Genomic DNA, 11,607 nt, shown 5'->3' on the forward strand with positions numbered 1-11,607 from the left:
TGTGCTGCTGCCATCTGCTGGTAAAAGCTGAAAATAACAGGATTATAAAGGCGACTGCACATATGACTAAAGCCTCGTCGTACACACGCTTAGATTTTCCTTTTTTTGTGGCATGCTAGTCTCATGTCGAAAGTGAAGAGGTTACTCACAATACGAACATTTTCGTACGACAGAATACAACATCAGAAGTGACGTAATGTGTTAAATAGTTTTGTATGTGTTTTTTCTTGCTCTTATGATTTTTTTTTTACATATGAAAACCGTACTAATGAAACAAAAATCGGATGTTGAGTTCACATCTGACAAAAAAATTATAGTCTGCACATCCAGCTTATGTCTCCTGAAAAAGCGAAATCGGCTTCTGAAAGCACCATACTAATGATCTGAAATTCGGCAGACAGCTGGTCGTACAAATTTTTCCATACGAATTTCGTATCGCGTGTACAGCAAATGGTCATATTAAAGATACAAAAAAAAAAAGCACTAGGACTTTTTAGTTGCTAAAGTTCTCAGGAAGCAATCATTAGACACATTATCTAAAAGATTTTTTATTATATACAAACATTAAAAACGTATAAAATCTTCCTTGGGCTCCTCGCCGGGCTTCAGGGGCTTACGGGGTTTCTGGGGCTCCAGATCATGTAAAGCACCGCGATCGGCACCTAATCCCAGACCTCTGGGGCGCAACTTCTGTTCCATAGGCTTAATGTCTTGTTTAAACGTCTTCCCAATGCCTTCCCCCTCTTTCCAGCCCATTCCTCGAAGCATGGACATCCCATACTGCTCCACAGGAACCACTTCATAGTCTGCCGCCTCCGCAGGTTCTGGCTTCAGGTCCACATTCACTTTGTCTCCATCTTCAAACCCGGTGGGAACTTTGTTCTGCATGAGGAGGGGGAGGGGGATGCTGAGCGACTGATCCCCGGAATCCTCCACCTCCGTCTTTCGGGACTCTGCAATCAGCTCTTGCACAGCCTGCGAGAGAACGGCGTCCTCCTCCATCCCTCCTCCATCTTCAGGCTTCTCTTTGGTCTTGCTTTGCAGTGACCACCTGTTCTTCTGTATGAGGGGGATGACCAGAGGCTTCACCACAGGCGTCGGGTTAGCGCTGAGCAGCTCCTTCCCCTCCGCCCCCAACAGGAACTCCTTCTTCTCCCTCTTCTCCTCCTCCTCCTCGTCAATCACCGCCGCCGCCCCGGCGTAAGCCCGTAAGCCCCTGAAGCCCGGCGAGGAGCCCAAGGAAGAAGCCAAAGGCCTGGGCACTGGAAGTGCAGTTCTGATACAGAATGGAACCCACAAGGAGCTCTACGGAAAGGTGGAAGGCATTGACGCGGACAATTGCCGAGCGATGGTAAAGCTGGCGATCAGAGGAAAAGTGGTGACGGTGTCGCAGTTCGGGTTAAACTTGGTCAGCAGCGCAGAGTACACAAAATACGCCAAAGATCTGAGCCGGTTTAGTAAAGCAGAGAAGAAGAGGGAGGAGAAGGACGCCAAAGAGGAGAAACCCAAAGAGGAGAAACCCAAAGAGCGTTCCCCGGAAAAGGAGAAGAGTAGAAGAGAGGAAACCTCGGAGGGGAAAAAGAAGGAAAGTTCCGGCAGCAAAAGACCCCAAACGAGGAGTCCAGACCGAGACAAAGACAAGAAGAAACCCAAGCAGGAGGAGCCCAGCTGGTTACATCAGGATCTGAAAGTGCGCTTCATCAACAAGCACTATAGTGGAGGGAAATATTATATTTCTAAGATGTTGGTGGAGGACGTCGTGAGTCCCACAAGCTGCATTTGTCGTACGGAATCCGGACGGATCTTAGAAGATATAAAACAGAAAAAGCTGGAAACGGTCATACCAAAAGAAGAGGGAGCCCATGTCATGGTGGTTCTGGGCAAACATCGTGGGCAGGTGGGGAGAATCCTGCACAGGGACTGGCAGAAGAGCCGTGCTCTGGTACAGTTACAGGGGCACCAGGATGGTGAGGCCACCCTCAGCTATGATGTCATCTGTCACTACACCGGGGAGTACGAGGACTGACACACCCAGGAGGAGTTCAACTTTTTTTTTTATATTCAGGTTTTATTGTTGTTGTATTTTATTTAACGTCTGTAAATAAAGTTTCTGTAAAAAAAAAAAAAAAAAAAAAATTAGAAAATCATTCTGCATTAATATACTGTGGACTGTCAAAACACAATGAAAAGAGAGATGACTGTTTTGACAGTCCACAGTATCCCGCTGATTTAAGCCTCATACACACGATCGGACAAATCCGTGGATTTTTGTCCGAAGGGCGTTGGCCGTGAACTTGTTCTGCATACAGACAGCAGAACTTTTTCAGCCAACATTCACGAAACTACGTGTTTTTTCTGCTCTTTAGCGCCACCCTTTGGGCAACTTCTGCTAATGTTGTCCTATGGTTAGCATTGGTTTTGAGCATGCGTGTTTGTACTTTGGATTTTAGTCAGACGGATTTGTTTATACACAATCGGATAATCCGATGGAACACATTTGTTGTTGGACAATTTGAGAGCATGACCATCCAACCTTTGTTGTCGGAAATTCCGACAACAATTGTCCGTTGGAGCATACAGACGGTCAGATTATCCGACAAAACACGTCCATCAGGCAATTGTTGTCAGGAATATCTGATCGTGTGTACGGGCCTTTAGAGAGCAGCAAGGCCCAAGAGACTTAACCTCTACTTTGATGGATCTTAATTGAACACTTAGAACTTTTTGCCTTTAGATCCACACAGACTTTGGCGCATTTACTGGTATGCTTGTGCATGAATATATTGTGGCACCCTGGAGGGATGCTCCTCACAAAATGTACTTGCCAGGAATAATTATCCTGGTTGATTGTTAGAGATCTATTGATTTCTCCCTAAGTTTGGCCTAGTTGCACTTTTCTCTTCTACCACTAGGTGGCCGGGTACTTGGTGGTACTAGATATGTATATGGTATATGGGGTGTCTCAGCCAATGGGCAGGGGTTTTATTGAATCTCTTGGCCTGCTAAAAGGGCCTATATATTTGGGCGGATGATCTAGGTTTGTGCCACCTGGACGTCTGTCTGGGTGGGCATGTGTTATACTGCCTAGGCTGCTAGGCTGGAGATTGGGCCTATCCTGCACATCTGGCTGCTAGGCTGTCTGAGGGCCTATCCAGAAGCAAGAGAGAGCAGCGCAGGGTTGGGACTGCAGCCTGCAGACCAACCAGAGGTGACGGTTCGGCTCGGCCGAGGAACTTCTCGTGGTCGGGGGTAGAAGGGAAGCTGTGGGCAGTAAGGGACTATCCACCTAATTACCAGGGACCACAGTGAGTAACTAAAGCAAGTACCGAAGCAGTATTCTCACCAACCGGGGACGGTGAAGAATCTGGAAACTTCAGTGGGTATCAAACCAGGAACCCAACCAGCGGAGGTGACGCTTGCAGAGAAGCCTTGTGAGTCAAGCCAGGGGCTGAACAGATCAGTGGGGTGAAGCTTGAGAGGTATCTAGAGTGCCAAGCTAGGGACCCAGCAGAGAGGTGGGGGTGACGCTTGAGGAAGATACCACTGTGAAGACTGGAGGAGCTCAAGGGATTCAGTGGCAGTGAATGATTGGGTCTAGTGAGGGACCAGGAGCTCAATGGGCTGAAGAACTCCAAGGAGCGATTGTAGTGAAAATGGAAGAACTGTTACGTTTGTGCTAGGAACTGTTAAAGACTGTTGCCATAGGAGACAGCATTCCTGCACATGCAGATGTGGCGTCTTGCTGGATGCCTTTCCCTGCATTGCTGTCTTCCTCCTATTGAAGTCTTGGGGTCTGCCAATTAATCTTACAATTACCTAAGGGTGTCCTGGCCCTATACCTTCTCTCCCCAAAAAAGTTTGTTAAGAGAAATAAACTTTCTTTTGCATTCAAGAAGTGTCTGGCGCCCAGTAACTTTAACTACTCTGCACCCACCATGCCTCACAACCCACTACATACAGAAGGATGTCAGCTATCCCTGGCCCTGGAGGTTCTCATTAGATCAAAGGAGGCCTGGGACCTTGGTACATACTGTATAGTGTTTTGTCATAAGAGACAGGAAAACAGCTCACATACATCCCCACACCCCCTTGTCTTGTATAAGATCCCAAAGGGATAGCACATAGCACGCCAGTAATAAACATGGTATGGGTCCAAGTATATTCATCGCTCATGTGCTAATGAGAGGTGGGGGATTTGTCTCAACAGGTTTCACAGAAAGCTTCTTCAGGAGATACCATTGATAGAAACAAAATTTGAATTGCTTGTGCATACACGATTAACCGCTTCAATACCGGCACTTTCATACTCTTCCTGCCCAGGCAAAATTTCAGCTTACAGTGCTGTCACACTTTGAATGACAATTGCGCGGTCATGCAACACTGTACCCATATACATTTTTTAGGGCTGTTACGTGTTCGATTAATCGTTTTTTTTTAAAAATCGATTATTCTACTAATTTCGATTAATTATAACGCACATACAGATCCAACTACTTATAGCTGATCTCTTTGCATTGCAACTCTGCATTAGTCAGTGGTAAATGTGGTATACACTATATACAATCACTCGATTGTATAGTGTATATATATACACACACACACATCTGCCCCATACTGTAATATACACATCTGCCCCCATACTGTAATATACACATCTGCCTCCCATACTGTAATATACACATCTGCCTCCCATACTGCAAGAATATACACATCTGCCCCCATACTGTAATATACACATCTGCCCCCATACTGTAATATACACATCTGCCTCCCATACTGCAAGAATATACACATCTGCCCCCATACTGTAATATACACATCTGCCCCCATACTGTAATATACACATCTGCCTCCCATACTGTAATATACACATCTGCCTCCCATACTGCAAGAATATACACATCTGCCCCCATACTGTAATATACACATCTGCCCCATACTGTAATATACACATCTGCCTCCCATACTGCAAGAATATACACATCTGCCCCCATACTGTAATATATACATCTGTCCCTATACTGTAATATACACATCTGCCTCCCATACTGTAAGAATATACACATCTGCCCCCATACTGTAATATACACAGCTGCCCACATACTGCAAGAATATACACCTTTTCCCTTTCCATACTGCAAGAATATACACATCTGCCCCCATACAGTAATATACACATTTGCCCCCATACTGTAATATACACATCTGCCCCCATACTGCAAGAATATACACATCTTCCCCCATACTGCAAGATTATACACATCTGCCCCCATACTGTAATATACACATCTGCCCCCATACTGCAAGAATATACATCTCTGCCCCCATACTGCAAGAATATACACATCTGCCCCCATACTGTTACTGTAACTACACACAGGAAGGTTGTCCTCTCTTACCGAAATATACATCAGGCAGGCAGACCCGTCGGCAGAGTACACAAGCAGGCGGGCGGGTGATGATGACGTCAGCGCGCCGCTACTCGGCTGCCGCCGGGTGGACCAAGATGGCCGCGGCTCCGGAGCTAGGCCGAAGCTGCGGCCTTTCCTATGGGCGAGACCGCGGAGCTCACTCCGCAGATCGTCCTCGATCAAAATTATTTTAATCGATCAAAGAAATTAACGATTAATCAAGCAATTAATCTTTAATTTCCGCAGGCCTAATTTTTTTTTATCATTGTTTGGGAGAGATAGAGCCTTCTTTTGGTGGTATTTAAAGTATTTAATTTTTTCTTTTTTAAGTCAGCAGCTACAAATACACCAGCTGCTGACATTTAAAAAATGGACACTTACCTGTCCAGCGCGCCCGCGATGTCAGCAGCCGAGGCTGAGCAATCGCTCGGTCTTCGGCTGCTTCCGCCGCCATCCTCGGTGAGGGAATCAGGAAGTGAAGCCTGACGGCTTCACTGCCAGATTCCCTACTGCGCATGCGCGAGGATTGCGGCACGCCGTCACTGGTTTCCCAGAAGACAGCGTGGTGAGTGACGTCACAGGCTGGATTCCCTGTGGGGGATTAGACCCGGAAGTGGTGCAAATACCTGTCTCAGACAGGTATCTGCACCCCCCTCCCCCTGAAAGGTGCCAAATGTGTCACCGGAGGGGGGGAGGGAACCAAAAAGCGGAGCTTCACTTTTTGTGTGAACCTCCGCTTTAACCACCAATGGGTTTTGTATTTTTTTTCTAAATAAACGAAAAAAAGAAAACATTTAAAAAATAAAAAGGTTTTCTTAGTTTCTGTTATAACTTAATTGCGAATAAGTAAATTTTCCCCTTCACTGTATAGATTTTTTTTACACTTGTGAAAACCAGGATCTGACATTTAGTTACTTTATTTAACTGAATATTAGAAAAAGCTAAATGGTTGATAAAAAAATATAGGATGAATATTCATTTTCATCCCTATGCATACGATGCATTAAGGTGAAAAAACAGGAGGGTTTACAACCCCTTTAAGGAGGGTGTGCTCCCTGACTCCATGACTGAATCCATGATTGTGGTAGTGCCCAAACTGGGTAAAGATAAGCTACTATGTGGGTCATATCATCCCATTTCTCTCCTAAATAGTGATGTCAAAGTGTTGGCCAAGCTTTTAGCACTTAGATAGCAGAAGGTGATTTTTGTCTCTTGTGTCTGACCAATCTGGGTTTATTTTCTGGAAAGAGCACCTTTGATAATATCCACTGCTTGTATCTACAAATCTATAAAGCTGCTACCACAAAGCGCAGTGGGTTGGTACTATTATTAGATGTGCTAAAGGCATTTTATAATGTTAGGTGGCCATGTTTGTGGAAAAGTATGTCTCATATTGGCTTTGGCCCACATTTTATTCAATGGGTTCACATTTTGTATACCGATCCAAGGACTAGCGCAGGGGTAGGCAACCTTGGTACTCCAGCTGTGGTGAAACTACAAATCCCATCATGCCTCTGCCTCTGGGAGTCATGCCTGTGATTGTTGGGATCTTGCAATGTCTCATGGGGCTTGTAGTTTCACCACAGCTGGAGGGGAAAGGTTGCCTATCCTTGGACTAGAGTGTGTACTAATAAAGACATATTCCCAGCATTTCCTTGCAGAGAGGGACAAGGCAGGGATTTTGACGCTTCTATTTGCACTTGCAATTGAGCCTCTGGCTGTTCACCAGATGTCGTTTGTGGGGTATCTGCTACGATTTACTGGATAAGAACATTTTATATGCAGACAATGCTTTGTTGTACCTTGATGGTGCTGAAGCCTACTTTCATAATCTGATGCGGGTGGTGGCAGAGTTCAGGGATGTCTCAGGCCTACAAGTTTTTCAAAGTATTGAGTCTGCCTCACATGGCCAGGTGTTCCCGACAAGCCCCAAAATCTGATGGAGGCCTGGCCTTTCTTAATTTTCCATAATTATATCACCGCATCTCATCTTAATTTTGTATACGACTTGTTCCACTCCACTTTTTCAAGCTCTTGCACTACCCTATTATCCGCATTCTATGGTTCTGCCTCTTCACTAAAGAATTAAATCCAAAGGTCTTCTGTTTTTTGATGCTTCAGATTCTCCCCTGTGGATGCATGTTTTCTAGCTTGGCGTGAAAGTGGTTACCCCATCCCCCGTTGTGGTTAAATCCAAACTTCCCAGTACCTTGGGCCACCCCAGTTTGACTGTGGGGTGGTCTTGGTATCACCGCTGTTTCACACGTGTTCGCAAACAATATTTTTGTTTCTTTTGAGGAACTGAATGTTGGATAATATGTATGGATAATACGTTTTTTAAATATTTGCTGCCATCCGGGACCCTGGAGCTCCACTGGAGAAGCTACTATCTTACCTAGACATCACTAATTTAGTTACTACTATTTAAAACTGTCTTCAGTGGACTGGGACTCAACCTTGCCAGGTTTCCCATTGCAAATGGCTTGCATTGGTACCCGGGTTTGGATGAAACCACTAAAGTTTGTTTTCAAGATATTATTACCACGGCTGATCGGCTTATATCATTTAAGTTCATCCATCATCTTCATTATACACTGGCCAGACTGGCTTGCATGGGGTTTGGGGTCTACTGCCGCTTGTCCCCATTGTGAACTCAGGGGTGCGGACCTTTTCCACATGTTTTGGGTTTGTCCACTGTTGTCTAATTATTTGCGGGACTTGTTTTCTCTTTGAAACTACTGTACTCTCTATCTTCCAGTGCCTCGGACTCCCAGAAGTAGGTATTTTAAATGACTTCATACTTCGGACTCTCAACTGTCTTTTTAATTTATTTTATATTCTTCATGGTGGTTTTTGGTTCAATGGGCTGCACCTTTGTAATGGGTTGATGGTTCTCTAGAGTGTACTGGAGGGGGATAGCAGGGCTGGTATAAATGAATGTGTTTTGTCTGCAGTAATTATGGATACCCTGTACTGACTTATATTTCTTATTATTCTCTGTGTAGTCCCCATGACCTCCTTATATTACTTTGACACCTTTGGGTAACAAGAGCTGGACACAGGATTAAAGGCTTGGTCCCACTCAGGCCTGGACTGGGACAAAAAATAGGCCTGGGCATTCTAGACTGAGCAGCCCATTTTTTTTAAACCAAATTTCAAGAAGAATAAAGATCTTGCTACACCCATAGTGTATCCTATGCACATTGCATATCCTACACAAAGTGTATAGCCTAATATATCTTTATTCCTCCTCTGGCTGGTGGTCTAGCTGGTGGTCTAGCTACCAGCCTACTTCCCAGGGCCGGTGCTACCACTAGGCAAACTAGGCAGCCGCCTAGGAGGCACTGCTGCCTAGGGGGCGCCCGGCCACTGGTGTTCCTACTCTCTTCTCTCTGCAACTAAGTCTCAGCATCAGCAGGCAGCCACCGCTCCATTTGCACATAGTGTCAGAGGTGCAGCGGCAGCGGAGGACTGTGTCTGTGTCCCGACTCCCGAATGAATGGAATCAGGCAAACATTCATTGATGGGTGCTGTTGAGGCTGCATTCCATGGGCACTGGTGAGGCTGCATTTGATGGGCGCTTCATTAAAAAGGTGGGGTATACATGGGCAGGGCAAAGGGGTGGGGTCAGGGGTGGAACCAGGGGGGGCGGCAAAATTCCTTGCACCAGCCCTGCTACTGTCCCTCGCTGAATGCAGGCATCCTCTACTGAGCGCCGCAAGAGGTGACACACTGAAGTGGGAGGATTACTTGAGCAGAGTATGTTCCTGCCCACGTCACAGTCCCTCCCTGGAGGCCTGCACCAGACCCAGTATGGAAGTAGAAAACAGAATCTGGCTACACACATCATGTAACAGATTTTGTTTTCTGTCTTCCCCCTCCAGGCTTGTGCTGCTGTGAGGCCAAAAAGAGGACCGGTCTGGGAGAACTCAGAGTCCTGCTCGGTCAGTGTCATTACCTAGAGGCCTACATGGCCTGTGGCAGACAGAGACCCACGGGTGAGAGCCAGTTACATGATATATGCAATATAATTGCATATTTCATATCGTGGTTCTTATCCTCTGGAGCTCTCTGTTACCTTAGCCAGCTCTTGTTAGAAAATGCGGCCCCCGCTCACTAGGAAAATGCATGGAATGCCCTATGGCCAGTCTGGGCCTTGTCCCACCCAAGACACTTTGAAGCCTTCAAGCTCCAATCTGGGACTACAAAAGTCAGAGAAAGCTGGGTTTCTCCACTCACAATAATTACTCCCGGAGCCCCGCACGCTGAATAAGTGCAAATTCTTTGTGGTTGTCTCAGTGGTCACATGATCAGCAGCTGGTTCAGTTCACTCCCAATCATTTGTATAAAATAAGAAATATCTTTGACGCCCATGGGCGTATATGTGCCACCTGTGGGCGTTAAAGTCTACCCTCTTTCCCGCCGCACATATGCATATGTGAGCAGAAGATCAAGTAGTGGGTGTGTATGAATTATTTTTGGAGACTAAAAAATGTTGTGCTAATTTAAAGTGATATCAAACCCAAAACCAAATATGTAATATATTTCAGTTTGTCAATCATTAGATGTGGTGGCGGCATTAGTTCTCTTTTTTTAGGCCTTTTTCCCCTCTGTATTCACTTGGTGATCCGACCAGTAAGACACCTCCTGTATTAGAGGGCCCCCACTCTGGATGAAGGAGAACAGGGGGCACCTTTAGACAACAGCATTTTCAGTCTGGTGGAAGGGGAGCGTTAGACCATTTATAGTTGACGGAAAGGCAATGCACCACACAAAGAGCAGGTGCATAGTGTGTTGCAGAAAGTGAAAAGTGTGAACGAGCTCTAAATATTTGCGTTTAAAAATAAAGTACATCAAACAAACACATAAAGTTGATAGAACATTATTGTTTCTGATTGGATAATGATTATAAGAGCATTTCGGTAAAGAGATATATATTTTAGATAATAGTGAGGTCGGTAATTGAAACTCCAGAAATGTTTTTTAGTCTCATAGAACTTTAATGCAATGGTGGAACAAATGGTGTGCAGTAATCAACCTGCTACAGATCAGCAGTTCTGATTGGTTGCTAAGGGTGATTCCCATCGCTGCAAATTCCTTTTTATTAAACAGGCCAAAAATATATTTATTATTGTAATTGTTAGTATGTCAAGACACCCATAACATGTTTTTCTATGTAGCAAATATGCAAAACTGAAAAAAGAAGAGATTACTTTCTCTGAAGATTACAATTCTAGTAAATAGTTATTCTAGTATTGTAAATTAAAGCTGTATTAAACCCAAAACCAAAAATGTAATATTCACTGCAGCTTAAAAGTAAAGGTAAGCTGCACTCCAAAAGAGATCTTCTTTCCATTTAATTTGGCAAAAGATAAAAACAGCATACATTAATATCTCCTACCCCCAAAGCCCCTGTAATTCACACGTTTCACCACTACTGGCTTGCTCACGAGGACAGGGGAAGTAAATGCTGCAGCTTACCAATCATTAGATGTAGTGGCTACATTTGTTTTCTTCTTTTTTTGGTCGGCACGATCCCGCGAGCCGTTGTAGCTGTACGTTGGCTCTTTTAAGTGGGACTGCGGGGGTGCCGATGCTCGTAACCGGCAGTCGTGATGATCGCCGGCCACACGCGATCGTGGGCACGAGAGGCTGAACAGGGTCGTGTCTGTGAGGAGAGGAGATGCAGATTGTGAGTTTCTAATAGCTAGGAATCACGATCTGTCATCTCCTATAGTCAGTCCCCTCTCCCCACATTTAGAACACACACTAGGGAGCACAGTTAATCCCTTGATCGCCCCCTAGTGTTAACCCTTCTCTGCAAGTGACTTTTATACAGTAATTAGTGCATTTTTATAGCACTGATCGCTGTATAATTGTCAATCGTCCCAAAAATGTGTCAAAAGTGTCCGATGTGTCCGCCATAATGTTGCAGTGCTGATAAAAAACGCAGATCGCCACCATTACTAGTAAAAAATAATAATAATAATAAAAATGGCATAAATCTATTCCCTATTTTGTAGATGCTATAACTTTTGCGTAAACCAATCAATATACGCTTATTGCAATTTGTATTACCAAAAATATGTAGAAGAATACATATCTGCCTTAACTGAGGAAAAAAAATAGCTTTTAAAAAAAAAATTGGGGATATTTAGTATGGCAACAAGTACAAAATATTGTGTTTTTTTCGAAA

At 44.7% G+C, this 11,607-nt stretch overlaps 1 protein-coding gene across 1 annotated transcript; it reads left to right on the top strand.

Annotated features, from left to right (window-relative positions):
- Nucleotides 1-1,207: 1,207 nt before the first annotated feature.
- Nucleotides 1,208-2,047, top strand: LOC120932618 (G-patch domain and KOW motifs-containing protein-like; the record flags this gene model as incomplete). Its single annotated transcript, XM_040345132.1, has 1 exon — nucleotides 1,208-2,047. A coding segment is annotated over one exon (819 nt), but the record flags the coding sequence as incomplete, so codon positions are not given.
- Between the last annotated feature and the right edge of the window lie 9,560 nt (nucleotides 2,048-11,607).

Source organism: Rana temporaria, chromosome 3, assembly GCF_905171775.1.
Source record: "Rana temporaria chromosome 3, aRanTem1.1, whole genome shotgun sequence".
Taxonomy (NCBI): Eukaryota; Metazoa; Chordata; class Amphibia; order Anura; family Ranidae; genus Rana; species Rana temporaria.